Raw genomic sequence first — 27,437 nt, 5'->3', positions numbered from 1 at the left:
GAAGAGCCCTAATGAATATACTATTCAATTGTATGTTGAAGTCTAGCACCTCCAAGAAGCTCTTCAAGTATTTTGATCTTAGGAGCCTCGAAACCTCAAGCGGTCGTATCTCAGCATACGAAACATGTAGTACTACGTGCGTTAGTGGAAATGACATATCTGTGAAGACTTGATCAGCACAAAGCACTATATCACAAAGTGATGTGAAATTAGCATGGTCGAAAAAATAACATATGGCCTTTAATGTGATGCATTATATTGGTTGCGGTAGCATATAGGAGGTGCGTATTTGAACTTTCTACATCATTCACACTGTTATGATACTCGAAGTATTATACTAAAATCATATTCGAATCACTCAAGCATTCGATTATGATCAGCCCTATCAGTCAGACGACTGCACGGCAGCTTACGTGAAATATCTCCTGCAATTTCTTGAGATGTTCGAAGTTCATCTGATCCTCAAGCTTGTGCACCTGCGCCTTCTCCTTTTTAAGCTTTCTATTCGCTTCCGTATCTAAAAACACATTCCTCATCCCACCTCTGGACCTTCACAATCTTAAGCTGTCTAAGTGTCTAGCCGTGGAGATATACGAACATGGTCCACCGAACCAGCATGAATGTATTTTATAAAAGCAAAACAACGCAATGGGTGTGACTAGCCAAGATTGTAGTTGTACAATGTACATCGCAAATGCCCGCGCTGATTTTGCCCAATGCTGCTGGAGATAGAACCAGAGGTCAAGAACGCTACTCAAAAATAACGACGCAAAAATATACTACGCACGAGTAGAGTATAGCATTTAAAAGCAACCTGATACTATCTCACGTAAGAGTACAATTAGGTGGCTTTAAATCTACTGAAGTATGCATTTGTGAAAAGCAGTCATAAATACGGTCTCGCGGACTGTCAAAAGGTGGAAACACAAAATATTAGTAAATGTAGCGGAAAATTAGTTTTACTGTACTGTAAGTAGAGGAAAACTACTTGAGTACTTCGTTAGCTACACATACATAGCTTTCTCCAAATTAGATTAGTACTAGAATTACCGAATTCGCAGAAAATTGGAAATTGAATTACATTCCGAATTGTAAGAAACACAACAATACTCAAGTTCAGTTCGTATCAAACCAGAGTTCATTGTCGTGAGCGTAAGAACGGCAAATGTCTATGCACCAAGTTTGGCTGGTTTCGCACTATACAGTTTTTCTGTAGCATTCTCAGGAAAAGCAGAGATTAGACCAGAATTAATATTAGAGCAGAGGTCTCAAACACGCGGCCCGCGGGCCGCATGCGGCCCGCCAGAGCATTTTGTGCGGCCCGCGACAACATTTTTGATTTTTATTAATTTGACAATCTAAGTGTCACATATATCTTTTTAGGTTACAAAGTGTAAATTCCCTCTAAAATTGCTCTCTATATCTCTATATCGGGTGTTTGCTGGGTATTCATCAAACTTCACTTTCACATCAATTGCAAACGTTACCATGCAGTGGAACATTCACTATTTCGCCACATTTTCACTTCATGATGATAAAACCTGACCTTTAGACGATTCGTGACTGAAATTTGTGAGTTGGATCTGGACGCGACCTTTCTTAAAATTACTCGAACTCGGGCTGACTCGATGGAAAGATGAAAATGACTCGAGAGTGGACTCGGAATGCCGTGAATTTGTTAGAACCATGAACGCAACAAACTAATCGCGTGTCATGGGAATAAATAAATCAGAAGGTCGCAGTTTGGTATTTCGCTAACTAAGCAAGTAGCCTAGTCATCATGGCAACCAGTGGCAATCTATTAGTTACATCTTAGGTCGCTGAACCATGTTATTAAGGCCACTTCAAGGTACCGAGTATCGTAGTGGTACACTCCAACGATGGGTCGTTCGGCGTTCCGACATTTATATTACTAGGATGCATTCATTAATATATTGATGCTACATATTTTTCCGCTCCTATTTTCGAAGATATTTGACCATGAGATTAATAGCCTACTTATATCAGGAGTATACCCGAATCCTGGATTGGAATTACACTGCCCAACCCAAAAATGTTGTGATATCAGATCAGTCTCTATTATCACTCTGTTAAATTCGAAATATCAAAAGGCGATAACTTTAATGATGACATCATACGTTTGTCCGCTCATATTGTGTCTATATTTTATAATTAATAAAATAATTCTGTTCAAATAGTTATAAATGTGATGATTTTTTTCCTGCCAGGCCTAAATTGATGCTAGAGTGAATCACATTTTGATGATGTGTGTTTAATTATTGTAAGCCTGCTGGATCGGCTCACTTTCAATAGGACAATTCCATCCCGTCAAATAAGGCCTACTTGGAAAGACGTATAATACCCCTATATATGCTGCGGCCCGCGGCGTCGTCAAAACTGGAAAACTGGCCCGCGAGGACATTTGAGTTTGAGACCTCTGTATTAGAGCATGAAAACATTTCAAAAACAGGATGGAATTAGATTACTAGATTTCGCTGTAATTAGTGTTCGACTCTATCACTATATTGCATGGAAAATTCGATCCTTCGCAATGCATTATTCGAACTGTTACAGCCAGAATTCGACCCTGAATTATATCCTGGTCACTTGACTCGGGAGCAGAACCTGCACCAGTACAGTACACAAGCACACTGTGTTGAATCGGCGCACAGCCGCTTCAACGAGACCGCGCGGCGGCGATAACACGAACATTCGGAAGAACTCAATGCCCTTCTCACATTTGGCTTGAGCCGCGTTGAGGTTTTGGCCATCTCTAGCGTCCCCGCTGTCGAACTCGTCTGCAGTCGAGTATTTTTTCTCGGGCCTGTAACGAAACGATATGTAATTATGTATGGCGATGCCTGTAGGCTGTTCAAATAAACGCTCGGAAGTTTGAGAGACGCGTCTTAAGCTAGATTCCATATATACTTTAAATATCGGGGTTATCGGCGACTTTAAAACCAAGGCCAGCTATCGTTGTGTGACATCAGTACAGCTGAGGTCAAGCAGGGTCATAGATCTTGTACAACTTCTGATTCGCTGATAAGTGGGAGCCTGCACTTCAAAAACAGACACTGTAGCCCGTGATAAAGAATTTGACACTATGCATCGCCTGATTGTGCAAATAAAGGCAGGCATTCACGAGTTTTCATCATGGTGCAAATATCTGACAGTGTTACGTTTAGTATTACTTTTACGGTAATAGACCTTACATTCGCCATACGCACATCATCTCAAATCCGTGTATTCAGGTAGATGTGTTGAATCTCCACCCATCACGTCCACCCCAGGGCATATTACATAAAAAGCATTCGCTCTTCATTTTACATACGGACTACACCGCGACACAAAGGGAGAGTACGCTTATAATTCGGTACCAAGTAACAAATTCGTGCAGAATGTCGAATTGACAAGCTCGTACCTCGTAGACTTTTTATCGTTTTCTTGGTCTCTCAGCGTCGCTGAGCTGAGCACGCTCATCTGCGACTCTTGAACAGAATCCCGGATGGATTGCGTCCTCTTCGACTGCGAGGGGAAGTTTTCGCAGTCAGACATCCTCAGGAAAGAAAGCAAAAAACCACGAGAGCTCCAAAAAGCCGATTTGTCGCTCGAGTCTCGACTCATTCTGATATTGACAGCATTAAATAGGATATTATCCTCTGTGACGAAACAATACTATCAGTTAAATATTAGTCTTGCATTCTACAGCAAGTCAATATCAATAATATCAGCAAAGCAATTACTAAATACATAATATTATGCTGCCTCAACGGCACCCGATGATCACCACGTAAATAAAACCTCGGCATTATTATGCAGTAGCCTACATGTCTTATTCTGGATAATTGAATTTAATACTAAATTTTCATTCAGAGGTACCATGCCTCCTCTTGACATCGCCTAGGCCCAGATGGGTGTCTGATTTCAAAGACTACTCCAAGTCGATTCGACAACTTCCTATCTTTCATTGTGTCGCAATCTTGTGTTGTATTGATCTAATCAAATTGTCAATAATAAACTGAACTGATAATATCTTCCAACAGCCCGTTTGCAATAACTTGACGATGCCGTGGGCGGAATTAGGATGTAGGCCTACCTACGTCCTACAATCGTACATATTGCACCTTTCCTACAACCTGTATCACAAACGATAACGTTGCCTTCCACGGGAGCTTTAAACCGCCAGTACCTTGGTTTCCTCGAACGCTCTCAAACTAACCGAGACAAAAACAAAACAAAGGGCGAAACGCCTGGAGTGAAGTCGTGTCGTAGGCGTGCTCAGAGCTAATATTTAGCAATGGAACCAGCGACGTATCATACACTTCAAAGCATAAACAAGCTACTTTGAGTTTGCAGCGCGTTGTTATGCTGCAATCGTAAGAGTGCTGTAATAATCAGCCACCGTATGGCATATATCCGCTGAGCACGCGCAAAACGTCTGCCTGTGCTCGTGCACTCATCCTCTCATGTTCAACACATAACAGCTATCTATGCGATCTCACGAGCTACAACCTACAACGTTATCGAAACTGTGCAAAGAGTTGCCTACATCTGGAATCGCGTTCCTTTCTTCGGAACAAAGGTCGGAGCCGTGTCGGTCAATCGTGTGAGCCTGCCAATACAGCGCTTGCAAAGTCAGCAGCTTCCTATTCTGGCATTATCGATCACAACTGCTTCATAACGTATTAAAACGCAATATATTCAAGGTTACAATGTTCCTCATTCAAATATCGGTCGTGGGCATCCTTTGAAATAATTCACGGTTGTGTATTAGTCCTCGCAGTCACGAAGATTTTCTGATTTTCCAAATTACATCAGAATTAGAATTATAGCTACACAGTTTTTTCCAAATCAGACTAAAATTAGAATTACAGCTACACATAATACCGAATTCGCCAAAACTTGGAAACTAAATCAATTTCACTTCGTATCAAGTCCATAGTTCATTCTCAAAAGCAGGAAATGGCAAATGTCTGAACACCAAGCTTTTGGCTCATTTAGCATCATGCAGTTCTCCAGTTGCATTTTCTGGAAAACCTGAAGTTAGATTAGAATTAAAGTTAGTGCAGAGAAACATTTCACAAATTAGATTAAAAACAGATTACCGGCATTTCACTGTATTAAACAACTGGAATAGTTGTCCAAGTCTGGTTCTAGTTATAGCGCATTTACCGCGTTGTAAATTGCAGCCTTTGTTTGATGCAGAGCGCGAGCGCGATCACGTACGCCTACTGAACGCCTTACTAATCTGCGACAAACACGCATGACTCAAGACGACAAGCCAAAAAGATAGTCACGAAATGTGATGCAATTAAGCTGGAACATTTCAAAGACTTGTAGCAGCCGTAACATTGCAGTTCTTCGTGCGTCTGATGTAGTTAAGGCATTGACTGTGCGTGCACAGTGTGCACTGTGCAGTGGAGGAGGCAACAGCTTTATTATAAACGGATTGGCACAAATTATTAAATTAATTGAACTCGCAGTTCGAACTGATAACCTTGTCAAAACATTTCATATGACAACAGCCTTCTGGCAGCTCTACCACCATTGTGTAACCGTCAGGATACAGGCCTCTTCATTAACGGCCCATAACCAATGGCGGTCTGTAACGATATAGGTACTTTTAGTTATTTGCAGAACTCAAGTAGGTTTTGTCACATATTACTATTACTCAAGTGGTTGACTACACTTCTATATTCCATAGGAAAAATACTAAGCCTGACTCAGTTTCTGAACTATGAATTTTGTAAAATATAATTTTATATCGCAGTCTTGCTTGGGTGATTCGATTCTGAATCACTTAATATGTTTCCGAGTCGAGTCGAGTAACACTCATTATTACGTCATAACAGAACGTAATACGTGAAAGTTCAAATATGTATCTTTTATTCCACCATAAAGAATATATGCCTGTTATCCATCGCATTACATATACTTTGGTATTTTTTCGACCATACCGACATTATTGCACTTGGTGACAATGTTGTGGGTTGATCATGACTTCGGAAATGTGCTAGTTGCAGAAACGCTCGTAGATATGTAGCCTACTATAGCTATATGTTTCGTATGCTACGATACGGCCAATCATAGTTTCAATGCTTCAGCAGTGAAAATTACCGTCTAAAAACTAAACTATAATTTGCAATGATAAATTAACTTCAAGTAGCTAGAAGCGTATAATTTCAGTACTCGAAAAAATGGTATTTTACTACTCGACTCGAATCATTGTGAAATGGCCATAATAACTAGGCGAAATTGTTCATGTATCATGGTGATCGAATATTTTGTCCTAAAATATTGTACCCAGTGGTAGGTAGTGTCTTCGGTCATTTTGCATTAGTCCTGTAATTTCGTAATTAGCTAGCTCCGATTAACTGATAAGAGTTTGTGTGAACTATCAACCAAATATATTTTTAGATACTATATACTTACTTGACCATTTTCCAAACATTAATTTTCCACATCCAAGACAACACTGTTGACATGTCTTGGAAATCTCTTGCACGTGTAATCAAGTAGAAATTTACCACATTGCATCTAATCGAGTACCAATAACGCTGACTTCTTTGACCAGCTCTGTTGGTAACGCGGCACCGACACCTGCTACAAAGTGTCGGCAAAAATCCACTCAACCACCAGTCACTTTGGCCACAGTACCATAACTCGATTAGGACGTCCAAAGCCTGCAGATGTTGCCCGGTAATATCAAGGGCTGTAACCAAGCCAGAAGGTTCAGACTCAATCGTATTGTTATAATTGTGACTCATGACAAGTCGAGTTATTTTCAATTCACCACCTAGTCCAAGTCAGCGAGCAATAGGACGAGTCCGATTTGTAGTGTTCACTTCCAGTATTGAAGGCGACTCTTGGGTGATGACGACGGTCCCGCATAATAATGTACATATTATGTCGCTCCTAACATGTATATTTAAACAGATAAAAGACAGTCTTAAACAGATAAAAGACAGTCTCTGAGCCTATTTCTCAAGCATCGGTCCTGATACGCAAATTTAGAATCAAGTCCTATAGAATGTCATGCGCAATGATTCGAGTACAAGCCTGGTCGATACACAAATTAACTCAAGTCGAGTCATTTACCATTTTCAAGAAAAGACTCAAGTCGTAAAAATCCTGGTAATTTCCCCTGAAGCTAAATCCAAATCTCAACCAGAGTCAAAGCCGCACGCAAACTAATCAATTGTGCAGAGGCTAGCAACAAACAGATCATTCGAGTAAATCAAGTATTACAAAAATAGTAGTCGACAACAAAACATTTTTATACATTTACTCATCCCAACAATCCCAAACATGCCATTTCTACATTTCAATAATAAAACTCAGGCAAACAGTTCAGTTCTGAAACAAGACCGGCGCACTGATGAATGGTACACGTTTCCCTGTCAACCGTGCGTTGCTTCGCGATTGAAGCAAAACCGATCCCCAGAAAACCGACACAAGACCGACTTGGCGAGGCCGGTATCTCCGATGATCTCAACTGCTCTGGATTTAGGATATCACGGAATAGTGACACAACAGAAGAGAAGCTGATTCTCAACAAAACTTCCAGCGATTTCCGCAGTCCATGCAGAACACAAATGTTGTCATGGGTTCGTCTGCACTCCTCGTTTGAAGCTGAAATCCAGAAATACAATAATTATGAGAATCGGTGTCAATTTTTCTGCATTTCTGCCAAATAAATTCATATTGAAATGAACCCGAATATTTCTGGCTGACACTCGTCAGGGGCAATCGTCAGCAAATCGTACACAATTGGAAAGAACATCGTATATCAACAAGACAACAATCCTATCACAAAATATGACGTCAACGACACGAAATTTCGTATAATCGGAGCGAAGAGAGTGCTCAAGCTCAACGTAGGCCTACTATTTTTAGATGGTACACAAACTCCTTCTGTTGGCAGAGACTAGGTTAGAGTATCTTGATAAAAGTCGACTCCAAGCCACTCAAATAAAAGTGTGGACGGCCCCTCCCGACGACGAGAAATCTGTCCTCCCGTCCAACCTCATATTTTGTGATACGATTGCTGATATACAATCTTCATTTCAATTCTCTACTAGTTGTATATTTATTCGTATCCTGTATATTTATATATTCAATATCGTTTCTTGCAGTTCTGTACCTCCAAGTAGCACTGCAAGTATCAAAACTATAATTCATGTCGATAAATTAACTCTTAGTGGCCAAGAGCGTATAATTCGGTACTCAAAAAATAATCATCTCTCCCGACTCCAATCATTACACAATAAATACTCGATTCGGCTTCGAGTACTCGAATCATTTGCGCCCAGCCCGAAACGTAAGGCACAATGCAGTAAGAGCTGGACCAAACCGTTTAGGAGTAGCCAACAACTCCATACATTGGCACGATGCCTATTACTCTCATTAGGAAAACAATCTTCACATTACCTGATTGTATGTACAGGCCCTTCCTTTACATTTCCCGCATACAAACATGTCAGTCTTGGTACCCTCGTTCGTCGCCATCTGATGGTCTTTGATGTTTTCTTCTTCAAATTTTTCCCTCATAAGCTTCATTTCCGAACTCGCCATCTCCTGGAAATACAAATAACGATACCGTTTACATAGATTCTCCAATTCCGAAACAAGGTTGACAATATTACCCCGATTTCATTGGGTGAACAGGGATTCAGGTGGTCACTTAGGCCAAATATATTATAGTTTTAATATCTCGCCCACTGATTATAGCAATAAAACAGTAAATTTTCAATTGATTTACAAGTTTGGAAGCATTTTTCTGCTTGGGTGTCCTGAGGGAGTTCATAGTCTACTTCATGCATGTGTTCCCAAGCTAGGGGTCGCGATCCCAATGGGGTCGTTCGTTTTTTCGCTGGGGTCACGGAGACGAAAATTAAATACCAAATTATCAATACAATGCCAATTAAGCAGTTCATTTCTGAGGAGTGCGAACCCAACAGTGACAGACAATATATCAGATCAGTTGAAGCGTTATTTCAAAGCGCCATCTACTATAACGTATGATTGGTGTCTGACCATTACTAAGAAGATTAAAGAAAGAAGATATATATACAGAAAAATCGTTGCAAAATACCCCATATACGTTGCTATAATCATGGTACGAGAATGAGGTGGATGAGTATATAATTCATAATGACATGATTGCTATTACATAGTCGCCGACTTCCCACATAGACTGTGAGTGAGTACGTCTGGGCGAACGTGCTGACCATTTGTTTTGGCACTCGGCAAGCCACAGTGAGATGTGGGGTCGCGGAACATTTTAAAACCGAAATCTGGGGTCGTGACCATAGCAAGTTCGGGAACCCCTGACTTGGGGTGTAAGTGACATTGGTGCAGGTGTTGTAAAAAATTGTTCATAAGTAGCTTACACCTCGTTTTGGACATGTTATGTGTTGAAGCTACGAAGACCTTCAAACAAACTTCGTTAAATCACGATAGTGCAATCAAGCGACACGTGATATAGTGTATAATAGAGGCTATACTGGCTAGACATGATAGTGTATAATAGAGGCTGAAAATTCCCTAGTTTTCCAACTCTGCCAGTAACAGCACAAAAAAATTCGACCAAAGCCTTACGTCGGGGGTCATCTTGGCCAGTTTTTCCGGCGATATAACTCCTTTCACAACGTTTTCTTTCAACTGAGGATTTTTAGCGTCTTTCAAATTGCTGTAACGGCTGCGGACCCGATTCTTGTATTTCATCCCGACGTCTTTGAATTCTTGATAGATGGCTTCTTCGATCATCGCCGCCAAAAAGCGATATCTGGACTTCATGGCTTCCGAACCTGATAGAATATGATTCAGAAAAATCCTTACAACCTTACAATTAAAAGTTTATTGATCCATAATAGGCAGACATGCACAAACTACCGATCTAGTTAGCTGATAGTAAACTAACTACTGTTTTTTCAAGAAGTAGTTCTACTTCCTGCTGCGGATTTTGAAAAGTGAATAATTCTAGTTCAAGTTCTAGTTGCACATTCAAAACCATCACTTGTAGAACCGGAAACATGTGTCGTGAATCGTGATACCGACGTTCTGATGTGTGATGTCCTCGCAGCCAGTCGCAGGCATTGCTAACTCAGAGTAAGAGTCATGACTACTAACAGTGGCGTGAGCCAGGGGATTTGGGGGTCAAAATCCCTATTCCGAACACGAAGCCCCGGCCTTTTGAAACCCAGATTCTATCTCAAATATTTCTTAGTTCATTTTCAATTCAGTAATTCGTACTATCCACTATTGTTTTAACAAGTTGGTTGCGGATTTTTGAAGTCGTTAGTTAAGTTCTAGTTCTAGTTGGTAGTTTTGAAAAGCGAGTAGTACCTACCGTATTCAAGTTCTTGTTGAGAGTTTTGTGAACCGAGTAGTTCTAGTAGATACTTTCAAAAGCTAGTAGTTCTAGTTCTAGTAGCGAGTTTTGAAAAGCGAGTAGTTCCAGTTCTAGTTGGCAGTTTTGAGAAATAACTAGTCCTAGTCGTAGTTGCGACTTTTGAAAGTGAGCAGTTCTAGTTGTGAGTTCTGAAAAATATGTAGTTCTAGTTCTACTTGTGACTTTTGAAAAGTGAGCAGTTCTACTTCTATAGAGTTTTTAAAAGCGAGTAGTTCTAGTTCCAGTTGGGAGTTTTCAGAGTAAGTACTTCCCGTTGCGCATTTTGAAAGTCCAGTAGCTCCGACAAGTTTGACAACAGGTCATCAATTCCTAAATAACCATTTTTGTGACCATGGTTTGATCATGATTCGCTCGGCTACAAGCTGATATTCAATTATTTATGCATGCATAACAAAGTCCTTTGATACACAATCCCACTCACTTGAATCTGTATCGAGTCCCCGCAGTAGCATCTCTCTGCATTTATCCCTAATGGGGTTATTAGTCGATCCTAATGTCGACGCGATGTCAGATCCATTACTGGAGCTCAAAGTTGCGATCGTAGGCGTTTCCTCCTCCTAAAAAACAGGTTTCTCGTTAAGAATAGTACTCCGATAATAGAATAATATGGATGTACATTGTACATTGGTATCACTATTCAGGATAAAATGAGTCGCTATCGCGGCCACCATTTCACAAAAAGATGCCTCATTATTAGGGCAAGTATTTGTTGAATTAAAATCGCGAGAAAGTTGCACTCAATTTCAACAGAAGTTGCATTTATAAATTTTTGGAATTATTAGAACATGAGATACTCGAAAGATTCCGTTGCATAACCCAACAGTTTATGTCTGCTTGTTCCTTTTCTTTCTTCACTATTCAATCGATCAATGCATACATTTTCATCTTCTTTAGGATTGAAAGCTATAAGACCGCATTTCGCTGTCAGCTCCAGCAGAGCTGTCAAAGTTGGTACTTTCCCTTCACATTTTTTGATGGTACGCAGCAAGAGAATAAAGCAACAGGGAAATAATTTTCCGCAAAAAGCCAAACAGCAAAGCGATAACCTGCAAACTTGACAAAGGGCATTGCAGCAAAACTCAGTGTTGGCGACTTTAACAAAATCAATAGCCCGATCCAGCGATAATACAACTGTTTGCGGTCTCGCCTGAGCGTCCGTCAAATGGGGGAGGACCTCAAATTTAAATGACAGTGAACTAATCAAGTGATCTATTTACATATAGTTCAAGCAATATCGTGCTGGCTGGGGTTGTTGACTTTCTAGCTTGCAAGTCATTGCATAATAGATAACATTGAGATGATGCTAATCAATCACACAGCTTTTTGCTGACCATCTCGAAGAAATAACTATAATAGAAATAGTTCATAGCTCATGTTTTTAAAATCACTCCTTCACATTCTGTGTAATACTTGATAAAAGTTGCAGTAAAAAGTAGCATGAAGAAATGGCAAAGTTGCAATATAAAATTCATTGAAATAGCTTGAAACATCATACTACATAAATTTTGAGCACTTGAAAGTTCCCGGAAGCTGTAAAAAAATTTGCAAAAGTTGCAAAAACTTGTCCTAGTCATTATGAAATCAAACATCTGCAAGTCTGTCTCGCATGATAATGTTGTAGAGTTTACTAGTAATTATACTAGGGCTGGGCACCATGTTCGAGTCTCGGGTTTGAATTAAGCATTAATTTGAAACATAAATTAGTGTTACGCCGGCATCAAAACATGGTGAAAAGCTACTTACGTCAGTGGAAACGCGGTTTCTGCGTTATTATAACCAACTTGCAGCATTATCACAAAAAGCAATAAAACAGGTAGGCTACAGTCGAAAATATCCATAGTCATCTCTAACGTGATGATTAACTGACATAATTTCTTCATGGTTGCAAAAAAGGAACTCGTTTGAGCTTTACACATCATAGATACTGTTGCAACCTAATAATGCTAAATTAGGGATCGAATCACTGAAGTAATCCATTTGGCCCAGCCCTAGTAATGACATCAAGTCGAGTGACAAAAATTCCCACAGAATTTTCAAACTACGACTATGAGATCACTGTACACTTGTACAGTGTACGTACAGTAGGCCTACATGCAATGATTGACAGGCAAACTGAATATCTTGTATGCTGAGATGTAACAAGCCAGGTTGCAATCCCAGTACGTTTAGTGTAATATATTTGGTGTACCAAGACCATTTTCAGCGTCCCACCGGTGTTTAGTCAGTAGAATCTTTGGTGTGCACGAGACACCAATTCCATATTGGGTAATAAGAGGAGAAATACTCACTTTTTCTGGAGATTCATATCCCTGTTTCGTCTTTTTCTCTTTACTACTTGACTCTTCCTTTGGATTTTTACGGGCCGAGTCTGTCTTTTTAGCAGGGGCTTCTGAATAATAATATGAATCATTTGATTAACAGATTTCACGTTTGTGCTTTGCTATTCAAGATAAATTACTACTGTAATAACGAGAATACAATATAATAGGCCCATACCCCACAGACATCTTTTCAGTTATGAAACAAAAATAGGAAGCACAGCTATATATTCATAGCTTCCATTTCAGAGTAGAGATTGAGCACCAACTCAAATTACACACAATCAAACCGTAAAGAAGAGAAAGACCTACCTGATACAAGCCTTTTCCACGTTTTGATGAGTTGCTTCGCCACAGAAGCTACTTCTTCGTTGGATGTTTGTTTCCGTACGCTGTTCACAGACATTCCAATGCGCGTTTTTTGTAATGTATCTAGATTCATGGGTATACGCTGCAGGGCTCTCAAAACTTCAGCAGCCTGTTCCTGCAAGTTAAAAAGCGGGTGCATTATAGCGACATTCGCTAGAGTTCGTGCGTAATCATCGAGATTCCGAGGGTTGAAATTTCAAATCAGATAGAATCTGGACAACAAACAGACTAAACTAAACCACTTACCGTTGTCTTCTTCGCAACCATTTTGTCCAATTTTTTTGCAATCCTAAGAACTTCCTCCTCGTTGCCCATTTTGAAGGAATAGTGGTAGATACGTGGTCTGAACTTTAGCGAAACAACCAGTTTGCTTCAATATACGCATCTGCCAGCCATGAGCTCGCGTGTCCTTTTCATTTGCACAGGCATATTGTAGTAGATACTAAATTATCGCGAGATCTATGTGCGCATTGCCGACAATAACAAACAATAACAACAAACGGTATGTTACGCCCTCACCCGTACGTGGTACAAGACGACTGGGCATTCAATAAAATCATAATTTTTGTTTATAATCCGACACCCCACCATAAATTTGTAAAATTCCCATAAATCTAGTGAATTGGCCGCCGTCGGGGTCAAAAGGTGCTGTGTTAGTGAGTGAGCTGAATACGTTACCTCACTCAAGCTCGCCGTTTCGGATGCACGATCCGATCATATTGCTCTTCATTGGTCACTTCATCTCATCACCGAAAATATTAACCCGCCGCATATCAATTCTGGCTACGACCGTGAACTGGAGTCATCAGCATTCATTTATTCGTTAAATCGAATAATTGATTAATAGAATTAAGTAATATATTGGGATTCATATTGAAATAAACCCGAATATTTTGGACTGACACTAGTCAGGGGTAATCGTCAGCATCTAGTGTGGAATTGGAAAGAACATTGCATATCAATAATCGTATCGCCAAATATTCACATCAATTTAAATCCCCACAAGAATTGCAAAGGATGAAGGAGTCGAAACGACTTGAAATAGTTTATTCTTATAGCGATTCAAGAAACGACCTTGGCGACCTACAAAAAGTAATGGGCATATATAAAATATGCAGAGCAGTGCACCCGGCAATCTGGTGATAACGATTGCTGTAGCTTTGTTCAAACTTATTTGATAGACCTGGCCTAGCTATATCCTATATATCAGAGGTCTCAAACTCAAATGTGCTCGCGGGCCATTTCCTCGTTTCTGATGACGCCGCGGGCCGCATCATCAATCTTCGGGATATTCATTGTATAATTTCCAAGTAGGCCTTATTTGACGGGACCTTGCAGACAGGCATTCCACAAACACCGTGGAAATGTAATTTATTATTGCATTATTCACGCTTGACACGGAACAAAAATCACATTTTCAAATATTTGAATAAATTTGTTTTTGTGCCAGCTGCCAGGCATAATTTTTCTAATTAATGAGTTATAGACATCATACGACAGGATGCATCATGACATCTTAAAACTGTCTGGTTATAATATTGCAGCTAGTGGACCTTTGACGTGCCACAATTTTATGTGGAATATTTCAAAATCGACTGGAGATTGATTTGCTATCAAAGCATTTGATCGGTGTAGCCTCATCCTGGGTTTGATAAAGTCGTGATAAGTATAGGCCATTGTTAAAGTCAAATTAAATCAGCGTTAGATTTTGTCCTCGATTTTTATCAATAACAACTTTAATATAATCATTATTGAGCCATAGCAATAGCATTGCTTCTTAATCTTTTTAGCGATTGTACCCCTTGTGCTTCCAATGAGATTTCTCCTAGCCGCTGTCCATTTTCAACACAATTTCTGGTGGTACGCTATATTAAAATCAGAAAGCCCATTCACATAAAATCGCTCGTAGCGCGAAAACTATTTTCCAGTTGAATAAATAGGCCAAGAAAATATTCCACAACATATAGGTCTAATTCCACAATGCATCTCCCACACCCTGATGTGGTGCTTTCGTACCCCGATGGGGTCTACGGACCCTGGTTAAGAACCCCAGGAATAGAAATGTCCAATCGGCGAATAATTCATTGGTGTTACTAGTTACAGCTGTAGAGCGTACTACTACCCTACTCGCCACTGATAACATGGATAAAGAGAACAAACAACACCCAGCATGTTACCAACTATAAGTCACGGGGGTCATGGTCATGGGGACCAATGGTTGCCATACTGACCTGATTAAATAGCTATATACATACCCTACGCAACGCAATCTAAGACTTTTTGATATATTACTACTCCCCATAACAGTTGCGTGGATTGTTGCGTCCGTAAGATCAACAAGTCACCGTTCCGAGTCGCAAGTCCTTCTCTGATTTTAACGTTAGACTCGACTCAACTAGAGTCATTTGTATTTAATCACCCAGTCAATCCGAAATCGAGTAATTTTACGGCAAGGTCGCACCAAACCAAATCACAATTTTCAGTCACGAATTATCAACGGGTCATGTTTTATCGCCATGAACTAGAAATGTGACGTATTAGCTGATCTTCTACCGCATGGTAGCTTTTTAAAAAGTGATGTGATAGTGAAGTTTGTTGAGATTTCAGTGATTAGTTTCAGGGTGAACATCAAGTTCTTATATCTAAAAAGATATATGGCACTTGAATGTATTGGTGAATACTTGAAATTCCAAAATGCCGTCGCGGGCCGCAGAAAATGCTCGCGGGCCGCGTGTTTGAGACCTCTGCTATATATCATAGACGTGTAGCACGAACATGATAGTCAAAATTATAGCAGCGATAACGATATTCAAACATTGCGGCGCCATGTGATAGGGGGTCGGTTAACCCGGACATGTAGGTATATCATAGTCCTTCGAGAATATTCAATGATCGTGGTTCACTCGGAGATTATCTTCACGGGCGCCAGTTTGAGGGAAGCATAGGCCTATACAATACATTATTGTCCATTGCACAAACTTGTTTACGGGTAACAGATTGTACAACAAAACACATCGCAATGGGGGTATATTTGAAATTTGATGCGCGGAAATCTACATATCCATTGATGCAGGAGACGTGATGATCAGTGTGGTGTCCGTCTCTCCCAAATTTTATCCTGATTATATGGCTATGGGGGTTCCCTAAGATCGTATCGCCATGTAGGCCTATATTTGACCGGGAATAGTTTTGAAATGAATCAGGTTTTAGGGGATCGCGGGATTACAAGGTCAGGGAAAACTAGATATCCCTGTTACAATGTGGCAATCTGAAAATAAAACAGGAACTATCGACAGGGCGCATAGAAATACAAATTCACTTCCTCCATTCCTTATGCTTCCCCGAGACCGCATGGTCTTTCTGTCCGCTGAAAAACTCATTCGGTCTATTTCCACCGCAAAATTGAGAGGCTTAAAAAACATCTCACTTGAAAAATCCTAGACAAGCGCATTAACAACAACAATATCGACAATTTCTCAAATTATCAAGAATTATTTTAAACTGAGCTTCGAATAATGATAATATTCCTGGTAATTCTAAATTAAATTCCATCCTTCTTTGACCATGAATCAATTTGCACAGATATTTTAAAACGGTAAATTGCAACAGATTTACACGTTCTCTCGGCCTGTTTTTTCGCGTGAGGATTCATAGTAACTTTAACTTTTGAGAAACTTACCTGCGTAAATCATAAACCTTCGCATATATCAGCAATTCTGCTAAATATTTCAAGCTAAAAAACATGGTAGTGTGATTTATCACCTAATTACTGCGACGGACACGTTACGTTTCGTTGACGTCCGGAACAAAACGACATATTCAGTATCATCTATCGATCTTCTCGAAAATTGTTAAAATTGTTGCAAGTTGCGTTCAAATCGACTCGTAAATCATGCCAAACGGTCACGGTGTTCCTGCTCCATTGGGAAGCTCAGCTAGGCCGAAGAAAGGCGCCAAAAAGACCAGCATGAAGCCGACGCACCCGAAGTACAAGGAAATGATTGCTTTGGCTTTGAAAGACCTGAAGAAACCCAAAGGCGCGTCACGTCAGGCTATCTCCAATTACATCAGCACGAAGTACACTGGTGGCTCCACATCCAATCATCATTTGCGTACAGCGTTGAAGTCCATGGTTCAAGACGAATCTATCATGCTCACGAAAGGAATCGGTGCGTCCGGGTCGTACAGAATCAACAGAGAGGCGGCAAAGACCACTAAGCCGGCAGCCAAAAAGGCAGGCAAGCCTAAAAAGGCAAGTTCTTCCCGTAAAATCACGAAGAAGAGCAAGTCTGCTACTGGAAAAAAATCAGCGTCTGGCATCAAGAAGAGGACTGCGAAAACCGGCGTTAAGAAGCAAACCAAAGGGAAGACCATGAAAGCTAAGAAGGGCACCAAGCAAGGCCGCAAGAAGTAAACAGTTCGATGAAGATCACGCTCTCTATCATGGGTTCCAAAAGCCAAGGTTGAGGCTGCTTCAGAACCAGTTGTCTTGGCTTTCATTTCAAATTTATCGTGTGGTACAGCATTATGAAGTAAATATCTTTATTGAAAGAGTTCGTGTCGTGCTGTAGAGTCGTTCTTACGGTAGTCGTGGTTTGATTGGTCGCATCAGGTACATATTAGGCATACCCAGGTTTATTAAGCTCAAGAGAGAGAAAAATGTTAGTTCGGTTCCACAAAAATTAATGCATTTTAGCACGAAAGATAGCGAAGTCGTTGGCGATACGTTCCTAACTTCCTACAGAATACGACTGTTCAATGCATACTAGTTGCTAATTAGAGCGAAATGCCGCTAATCTATTTTGAAATCTTTCTGTGCTCCATTTTTAATTCTATAATCTAATTTCCGGTTTTCCTGAAAATACTACAGGAGAACTATAATGCAGTGGTTCTCGACCTTTTTGTCTTCGCGGACCCCCCTCCCCACACACACCAAGTTATAGTTCAAATATAGCTCAATTATCCTGCAACCGTCACCTGTATTGTGCAAATATTAACTGCAAGCTAGTGATAAACAGCAACAAAATGACTTCTCTTGAAAATAACATCATACTATTTATATAGAACCTGGATAGACTTTTATTATCTCAAAGCGAATTATGTCGCTACATTTCTTGAAATACGCTGTCGTGGATTTGATATCATAAACGAGTCCATTTCCACAAAGATAAGTGGTGGTGGATCCGAAGACATCTTTGGGTATGATCGGAACATATACGACACCAAATTGAGAAACAATGTTCTTACAAACATATAACGTCCAGCATAGTCATTTGTATCTAGCAACTCATTTTGAAGTTTTTCTGTGATAGCGGTTATGTATATTACAGGATAGAATGGATTTTTTGCAAACGATTTTTTTCCAAAACCCAAACAAAACATCTCTAAACAGCAACAATATTTGTATCAGTAGGCTATTGGCAATTAAATTGAGTTTGGGCAGTAGAATATTTCATCTCAGACTTCCCTTCTGTTTATGTGAATCGCGAAGTTTTAGAAATTATGACGCAAAACCGATTTTTTTAATTAAAAAAAAATACAAATTAGGTTATCAATCATTTTTCTAATTTGGAGGTTTCGCGGACCCCGGTTGAGAACCACTGGTCTAGTGCGTAACGAGCCAAGCTTGCTGTACAAACATTTGTCATTCTCGTGCGAGCTGAACTTGATTCAATTTCCAAGTTTTCACGAATTCAGCAATTCTAACCTCATTTGAAGAAAACTGGGTAGCTGTAACCAATAATACTAATTTTATTTGGGGGGAGATGGAGAGATATAATTCTAATCTAATTTGGTAAAACTGCAAATTTTCTAGTCGACGAACTATGGTTGTGCGGTCAATTAGGTTAGGTTCGAGGTATCCAATATCGACCACAAATCATTGAAGGCCCGGCTCGGAATCCATGTGCCGTACGATTAGCGCAATATATTTGCTGTGCCAAGAGAATTCCCAGTGTCACCGATTCCATGCTGGTTGAAGGCAAAACTGTACCGTAACCAAATGCATTTCGCCTTCTTCAGAGAGTTCTAATCGGCTGAAGCTCAATTACTACACCCTGAGACCAATTTCGTCGGCATGCAACTAGTGACAGACCGGGGCCTACGAATATCGTAGGCCCCGGACAGACCTTGTCAATGTCGTTAGCCAGAAACAGTGATTGTTTCCAGGTTTCTTGCCTAGAATAATTAAAAACGCAAAGTTGAGCGTGACATTTCCACCAATTCCACTCTGGATCGTAAGACGGAATAGCTCTGTTTCGCTTACGTCCGTGAGTACAAGTTCGGACGCTCACGAAACAACGGCTTCGAATCCTTCAATACACGTCAACATACTCGGTACAGCAATTACTGATAAAGGGTAAAGCAGCAGTTTGTCATGGATTTATTAAATTTAATTAATATCATAGAATGCAATATGCACGATGGTATAAAAAGAATTATTGTACAGCTTCGTTTCAAAAATAACGGCTATGTATCGTACTGCTATCGCAGAGTAACGAAGATAAGTACCAACATATTTGGCAATAAAGAACAGGCTGTTGAACTTCCGCGTCCAGGAATCTTAAAATTGAAATTTATGGAATAGACGAAATAGCCTGGAGTTTCGATTTTTGCCGATTCAGTGTTGGAGCTTTTGCGCTGATACGGTAACGCAACTGACTGTGGCTAGCTACATCATGAAATTTTCAGGTGAAATTGGTCAATTGCGTTTGAATTTTGCTATATTTTTACCAACCCATGGACTCGTGATTAAAATGATGAGGCAAATACGTTAAACATCACCTATTCGTACAAAGTCGACAATTTAAACTTAACATTCTTGAACTACTTCTTTATCAATCGGCCCACTCAAATGCCACAGCTAGTCAGTCTCCTCCAAATCAACGTATTGCAATATTGCATAACACCGTCATCGCAAGTGCAAAATTTGTGATGGCTACTACCGGTACTATCAGGCCTCTGGTGTTTTCGACTCCATACCATTCATCGGCACCTTTTCTTCGGGTTTACCATCCGTTTCTGTCACGTACGAGATTTTGAATACTCTGCGGTGCCATTTATAATGACATGTTATGGTTAATACGAAAATTAGCAGTCCCAAAATCAGGAAAATATAAGAACTTATCCAGATGTGTTTGGATATAGTAACCGCTAATTTTAAATCAGATATATCCTCGTCGCGTAGTTCAAAAGAAGCATCCAGCCACAGTACCGGTAGTATTGTTTCTCGTACGTTGGCTAGTTCTGTAAAATGATATGATGGCTGCATGAGAATGTTCAATTGAAATCGCCTTTGACTTTTTACGACTAAACCAGTCAAGGGTTCGGTGTAATAAAAAGAATCGTGTAATTCTTTGTCGGGCTTCAGCCCGATAACGCTGTCTTGGTAGCTTTTCGCGGCGTTGTAAAAATGAGGAAATGATAAAAAACCGGGCATGCCTTCCATGCAAGTCGAAGCGGCCATGATGCCGGAGTCGTAACAATTCCCGGGCGGGATGCAAAATCCGGCGTTATCCGGATTGATAGACACATTTGCAAAAAAATCGTCAGATAGGTGATATCTGATGATGGCGTCCATTCCTTTGAGCGTTAAGGTTTTGTCGTATTGCAGCATCATGGAACGGCACATTTGTGAGAAAAACATGTAAGGCGTGTCTTCCGGAGTGAGTTTCTGCCCTAAAAACGATCCATCACTTCCGTTGATCATGTTTGCGTACTTTGTCGACCAAAAATCCAAGATTTTTTCGCCGTTCCATCTTGTTATTTGGTTGGCAAGGCTTGGATTATCTTCGCCGGTGAACATCAAATAGTGGCCGTCGTCCGAATCGTTAAATCTTTGAAAGAAACCAAACTCTTTCTCGAGCTTCTTACCGGTAAACAATGGCGCGAATTTACTTAAAGCTGCAAAAATAGGGTCCTCGTGGCCAAACAACATTTCCTGGACTGTGTTTTCGGAAAATAACTCGCTAGCACCTAACGAAGATATGAACTTGTTTGCGATTCCGAACGGGTCAAACCTCAAAGGGCTGTCTTTCAAATTCGTGTTCAAATACGCCAACGGTACGTTAATGTAATGCATGGTGTCAGTGTCCATTCCTACAGACATGCTAGCTTCAAAGCTAAACAAAAAGTGATTATAGAATGACACCGTGTTGTTCGGGTAAAAAGTTACGTTCTTCTTCACGACATCCATACGGTACACGTAAGGTCCGCATTCTTTCAGCACCGGTTTTGCACCGTTTAAAATCTCTTCGGCGTTTTTCACGTTGAAAATATAAAACTTCATATACACGGGAAGCGGCGGCTCCACCCAGTTGGCGTACAGCTTGGAATCGGGCGCCAGGGACAGCGCGGAGAATAGCTGGGATTCGAAAAAGTTATACGGGACCTTGTAGAGCGCGGACAGAAGCCCGATCATAATCAGCAGAAACGATAGAAAAAATTTCAGACCTGTAACAAGAGAAACGAAAAATTACCTCCAGAGTTGTACAATCGCGCAGATTAAGAGCGCGAATTACATTCTCCAGAAAATAGGCCTATATCTTTGACTGATCTACGGATGCCGGAATACAATCAGGCCATGGATATGAAGTCTTCATAGGCAAGCACTTCGTCGAGAGTAGCGAGATAGCGCAGTGATATAATCCGCAACTACAACTACAACATCAACATCAATGGGTTGTGGGTTCGAGTCCGACTCCATAATTCCTACCTAAGTATTTGGGGTATATCTAGCCTCCACCTCGCCGTATCATCCGCGTGAGCAAAAAACCTAGAGGTGAACCGTGCTACAAGTCGGCAGTTACGGAATCAAAATAACGAATATCGGCCTGGTGTAAATGACCATTGTAGCCGACAAACACCATGAATAGCACAAACAACACTATATCGGCGACTAATAGAGTTGGACATTTAGGGCTGTTCAAAAATACCTTTTTTTCCAGATTCCAGCCATTCACTGATTAAATTGTCAGGTTACCGTAAAAAACGCTGCACACCAAATTTGGTTCAATTCTAACAAGTGTAAGACTCCGCAGATCCAATTGTTAGGGAAAATTGAAAAAAAAATTCGAATTTTTCTGCCAACCCCATCGAATTGTTGAGCTGTCTTCAGAGACGGTGCAAAACAAATTTGACTCAATTCCAACAAGTAGAAGCGAAGTTGTTTGAGTTTTACCTTGATAATTTTCGGATTTTCCTTGATTGGTGGATTGCACAATCACAAAATTGTCAAATTTTCCAAATTAGATTGGAATTAGAGTTAAAACTGCACATGTGTATTCCAAATTAGATTAGAACTAGAATTACTAAGTTTTCGAAAACTTGGAAATTGTATCGAGTTCAGTTTATAACAAATCAGAGTTTATCCTTATAAGCATGAGAAAGGCTAAATTCTTTTCGTCAAGCCCGGCTCGTTTCTCACTACACAGATAGCATTTTTAGGAAAATCGGAAGTTAGAGTTAGATTACCGGCATTCCGCTCTATAGCAGGTTTAATTAGACGACAAGTGATTTTCCATATTGGGATGAGGCGGCTTACAGTTGAATTTGTCGGCACCATGGCTGGGCCAAATCGTGTACCCGAGTTATTCATATTTCCAGTCCAGCAATCGAGTATCGCCGACGCCCACTATGGCGCCACAACAGTATACGAATGATGTGGAAATTTCAGATATGCAGGCTGTCTTTTATGTGATTGATAACAAAGAATACAATGGCAGCTCTTCATCACATTAAAGGTTATTTGGTATTTTCGACCACACCTATTTCATTGCACTTTGCGACAATGTTGTGGGTTGATCACTTCGTCACAGATTTGTCATTTCCTCTAACGCGTATTTCCGATGGTGCGTTGCGACCAATCGAGGTTTACGGTCTTGCACGCAGTGGAAATATGTATCGAATCCATTCCACAATTCTCATTCATACATTGTCTTATGATGTCAGTACTCGAAGATTTCATATCTCAATATTGAACTCGATCTTTAGAATTGATACTCGATTAGGATAAATACTCGTTCAAGCTGAAACCCCGTCAATAGTTGCGCTCCCAGTTTGCCTGCGTTGTTTCTATTGCGTCGTAATTGATTACAGTCAAGTTTTCGTAGATTCCTCACTTGACGATGATCGAATAGCTTCGACTTTTCGTAAATTTTCAATACATTGTACAATAACGCACGGTAACCCATATACCCCAAAACGCCTCACAGCAAAATCGAGTACCTCAGTGATTCGATTCTGAATCACGTAATATGCTTAGAGTCGAATCGAGTAATCGAGTATCACTCATTATGACGTAATAAAAGACTGTAATACGTCAAAGTCTAAATTATGTACCGTTTATGTCACCACAAATAATAAAATGCCTGTTATCCATCACATTAAAGAGACTTTGATATTTTTTCGACGATACCGATTTGATTCCGATGGTGACAATGTTGTGGGATAATCATGACTTCGAAAATGTGCTATTTCCAGTGACCTTCGTAGCTTTGTACTGTGTTTCGTATGCTGCGATACGGGCAATCAGGGTTTCAAGCTTCAACAGTGAAAATTAGTATCAAAAGTATAATTCTCGTCGATAAACTAACTTTCAGTGGCGAGAAGCGTATCATTTCAATACTCGAAAAATCTACTTTTACTACTCGACTCGAATCATTAAAATTAATACTTGATCCAGATTCGAGTACTCGAATCATTGTGCCCTACTTAGCACCGAAAGTAATGATCCTAAACAAAAACGAGCGAATATATGCCTGCAGGCTGAATTAAGCAATCAACACACTAGTTTTATGTCGAGTCATTCCATGCGTTAATACTGAATGAAATTCTGCTAGCTACACGCAAAAGATCAGTAGGCTATACAATACTCCGTATTTTAAGGCTTTTGTTGTACTGATGATACTTATTATTGCGGCACTGTGCCGCAATTTCATATCTGTACAAAGTAACTGGACAGTTGACATATGGCAACCATAGACTTGCAGCATAACATGAAACCGAGATTATTTTATGTACTGCATTATTTCACATCTTACCGAGGTATATCCTAGATTCCAATTTCTTTCCATTCTTCTTGTTCGCCATAGCATTTGCACGAGATCGACTCTAAAGGGGTATTTCGCAGTCAGCGATAGCTCCAAATCAATGAACTGTATTCGGCCTTACAATTGGCGTCTGTGCATTATGGCTTCCGATAGCAAATACTGAACGAAGTCGATGCTGAATAATCAACTTCGCAGTTTATAGCGGGAAAATATATATCCCAAAGATTATTAGAATATCAAAAGATCTGAATTTAAAGCAAATACGTTTAGGTATGTCGACTGGTGACCCGGTCGGAATTCACCGCTAGCTCAACAATGCGCGAAACGATTACACAATCGGGATACTTAGAAATCAGATTCGAAAATGGACGCCAAAAACTTGGGTGTAGCCAAAGACAACGTAAAAAATATAGTCGTACGAAAATCAACTTTTTCTAGCTACTATACGGTACAGGGTACAGTATAGCTGACTTGGTTGGATTTGCTCGGAAAAGATGATTTTTACCATGGCTTACATTTGATGTTGCCACCTTAAACTAGTACACACTGACACATTTTCATTGAATTTTAAGTAAAATAATCACAACCTGGAAGCAATAATGCCAATAGAGGCTCCGAAACGCGATCAGGGGCTGATGTAAAATTCATTCCGGAAATATTGCACATAATTGCCATGCATCTCTTGTGCAGAATGTTAGCACGCATTCGCTCAGCCAATATATCTCGTTCTAATACGTCGACAATGCTCAAGATATTCTGCCAAGTTTAATCTCTGTTACTCCATCGTAATTTATACCAACACCTATTACCTACTTATAGTAAAGGGCCATTACGTGACTAGCGCGTGATTCCCTTGTTGACTTCATTTGTCAATGCGATTTTGTTCCCCCGCGCACACTATTACACAGGTAACCTGCGTGATGTAAGTCAGCACGGAATAAATATAGACTATACCCCTGATCCTACAAACTTTGAATCCATTTTCGTATCGCGCGATATAGTCACTACAATTCGTGGATATCAATTACGGTAACCATCGTCACGAGACGTTCACAACAACGACGTTCCTCAGGTGATATCAGGTGAGTATCGTGCGACTGGGAACGCCTTCCAAGCTTATGCTCAGTTTGCGATGTTGTTCTGAAAGTAATTCACTCTGCTGATACTGATCCCTTACTAATACCTTGTTCTTTCACCACCCAATACATCGTAAACGCGTTGTGAAATACGTAGAATATAGCGTGAAATCATGGTAGGCAACACGACAGTGAACAACAGCTATCAAAACACTCCACGATAACGCTGGTCTACCAGCACTTCGTGACTGCAAATTCAAAGCGAATGTTTGAACTATAAAACTTCTCAAATTCTGACTGTACGCAGTCGTTGAAGCGCTTACTGGACGTACATGAAATGATGTGATTATGTACGCCGGTATGACTATGACACTGCGGATGAATAACAGCTGATGAATGTTATCGACAAATCGATATCTTTACCGCGCGCATGCCTGACAATTATTCAAACCGTTGTTATTTTAAACTTGTCTCTGTTCATTCGTTCCAGAACTACAGTAACATCAACATACACACGACAAAACACAGTATCTATGCCACGCGATAACATATATAACATCTCTGTTTCCCTTTCTGTTGCGGCGTATGACTACCGCGTCTAGTCGACTAGTATATGCGTCTGCGTAGCTTGCTCGGCACAGACTTTTTGAATTCTGTATACTTCGAATCACATCCGTAAACCCGCTGGCGCGTTTTTAAACGGATACACCTGATTCTGCGTTCGTGCTGCAGAGCAGCTTCGCTACGGTTAGCTTGCAGTAGTGCAGTTGTACAACAAATTGCTCGCCTACGGTGAATGGCTCTAGAAACCGTCACGTAGCTGCAAACTGAAAAGACGGGATAACAGCCATTGGCAGTTGGGCACTGGGCAGGCAGCGACGCTACGCTACATAATATTACGTCGTCTCGTCGTCTCTCAGCATTTAACAAGTAATAGCGAAGTGCTACTTGAAGCTAATGGCATGTACGAAGAGCGTACACCGTTAAGCCGTATACAATATGCTGTCCGCGAATAGTAATTTATTTTGAATTTGAATCGCGCGCGTCTCAGAAAATATGTTTACAATGTAACTTGATCTGGCTTGGGCTAAGCTCAAATTGGCTATGGCAAGGGTCGACATAACGGTAACATCGCTAAACTAGCATGCTAGCTCATGCTGACTTCACACACGAATATTTTATCTAAATATATTTGATAACCTGTGCCATTTACCTTCAGTTATCCTATCAGGTATTCCGTAGAGTCAAACAGCTAATTTTATTGGTAAGTCTCACAATCACCGCTACCAGACTTTGACAATTCGATAATTCTAGTTCCTAATTACGCTAATTAGAGCGAAATGCCGGTAATCTAATTGTAATCTAATTTGCGAAATGTTTCTTTGCCATAACTATAATGTAATTTGTGAAATGTTTCTATGTTCTAATTTTAATTCCAATCTAATATCTGGCGCTCCTGAGATTTCTGCAAGAGAAACGTGTATAGTGCGAAACGAGTCCAGCTTGCTGCACAGTACACAATCACACATTTGTCAGAGACTCTCGTTTGATACGAACTGAACTTGATTCCATTTCTAAGTTTTCGCGAATTCAGTAATTCTAATTCTAGTCTAATTTGAAAAAATGTATAGATCATATAATTCTAATTCTAGTCATATTTGGAAGAGCTGGAAACTTTCAAGTTAACTCTGACCGCTACCAATTCCCAAAGAGCGAGATAAGGTCTACTAAACATCCGACCCATATTCCAAGGCATTATTTGTATATGTGGCGATTGTCACGACAAGTCCTTGGCCTATATACCTTGAAATTACTTTTATCCTGCGAATCTACACCACAACTAAGAACGCAATGCCACAAGGCGTATCCCTCGAAATTTGTCACGTAGTATATGAATCAGATGATGAATCGTACTGTTAAACCTATTGAGAATTTTCACATCGGTCAGTATAACTTGGTTGCATTCTGATTACTTTTCGTCGAACACCAGGGTGCGTAACGCATTAGGAATTTGGTATATACAAAACTGACACGCCCTCATGCATTTCCACGCAAAACTGATACGCCCTCACGCATATTTGACGATTTTGCGTCTACCTATGATGTCATTTTCAAGTTAACAAATAAAATAATTTCCAATGCCAAACTGCAAACACCGATGAACCTATACATGAATTAATATCTATTTTCCGACAACTAGCGAAAACCGAGT

The 27,437-nt window shown here is 40.2% G+C and overlaps 3 protein-coding genes across 4 annotated transcripts in view; 1 reads left to right on the top strand and 2 right to left on the bottom strand.

Moving 5' to 3' along the window:
- LOC145447751 (WD repeat-containing protein on Y chromosome-like) overlaps nucleotides 1-3,661 on the bottom strand; it is a 29,146-nt gene extending 25,485 nt beyond the window's left edge. For both annotated transcript variants that reach the window (XM_080326010.1, XM_080326011.1), the window contains exons 1-3: nucleotides 3,422-3,661; nucleotides 2,739-2,824; nucleotides 414-517 (exon numbers count right to left, since the gene is read on the bottom strand). In XM_080326010.1, coding sequence (XP_080182136.1) covers nucleotides 414-517; nucleotides 2,739-2,824; nucleotides 3,422-3,624 — 393 coding nt within the window. In that variant the 5' untranslated portion in view covers nucleotides 3,625-3,661. The remainder of the gene's footprint in view (nucleotides 1-413; nucleotides 518-2,738; nucleotides 2,825-3,421) is intronic.
- A 3,512-nt stretch (nucleotides 3,662-7,173) lies between these two features.
- Nucleotides 7,174-25,655, bottom strand: LOC145448749 (scavenger receptor class B member 1-like). The gene is made up of 10 exons (XM_080327209.1): nucleotides 24,141-25,655; nucleotides 20,060-21,552; nucleotides 19,230-19,330; nucleotides 13,348-13,471; nucleotides 13,045-13,216; nucleotides 12,703-12,803; nucleotides 10,836-10,971; nucleotides 9,601-9,809; nucleotides 8,431-8,577; nucleotides 7,174-7,632 (listed from the first exon to the last, which is right to left on the bottom strand). Exons 1-10 carry the CDS (start codon nucleotides 24,187-24,189, stop codon nucleotides 7,552-7,554), a joined length of 2,613 nt encoding a protein of 870 aa, XP_080183335.1. The 5' UTR covers nucleotides 24,190-25,655; the 3' UTR covers nucleotides 7,174-7,551.
- On the top strand, nucleotides 16,935-17,652 carry LOC145449222 (histone H1-like). The gene has a single exon (XM_080327693.1). It carries the CDS (start codon nucleotides 16,994-16,996, stop codon nucleotides 17,513-17,515), a length of 522 nt encoding a protein of 173 aa, XP_080183819.1. The 5' UTR covers nucleotides 16,935-16,993; the 3' UTR covers nucleotides 17,516-17,652.
- Nucleotides 25,656-27,437: the final 1,782 nt, after the last annotated feature.

This window comes from Botryllus schlosseri, chromosome 10 (genome assembly GCF_051294905.1).
Source record: "Botryllus schlosseri isolate E-star chromosome 10, Bs_hap1, whole genome shotgun sequence".
Taxonomy (NCBI): domain Eukaryota; kingdom Metazoa; phylum Chordata; class Ascidiacea; order Stolidobranchia; family Styelidae; genus Botryllus; species Botryllus schlosseri.
This window is presented reverse-complemented; position numbering and strand designations above follow the sequence as displayed.

Excerpts from the sequence above, each read along its gene's own strand:
- LOC145449222 (XM_080327693.1), top strand. The coding sequence starts at position 16,994 with ATGCCAAACGGTCACGGTGTTCCTGCTCCATTGGGAAGCTCAGCTAGG.
- LOC145448749 (XM_080327209.1), bottom strand. The coding sequence starts at position 24,189 with ATGGCGAACAAGAAGAATGGAAAGAAATTGGAATCTAGGATATACCTC. Across the intron at positions 10,972-12,702 it reads GATATGAATCTCCAGAAAAA|GAGGAGGAAACGCCTACGAT; the intron begins GTGAGTATTTCT and ends CCTGTTTTTTAG. Across the intron at positions 8,578-9,600 it reads TGGCCAAGATGACCCCCGAC|GAGATGGCGAGTTCGGAAAT; the intron begins GTAAGGCTTTGG and ends TTGTATTTCCAG.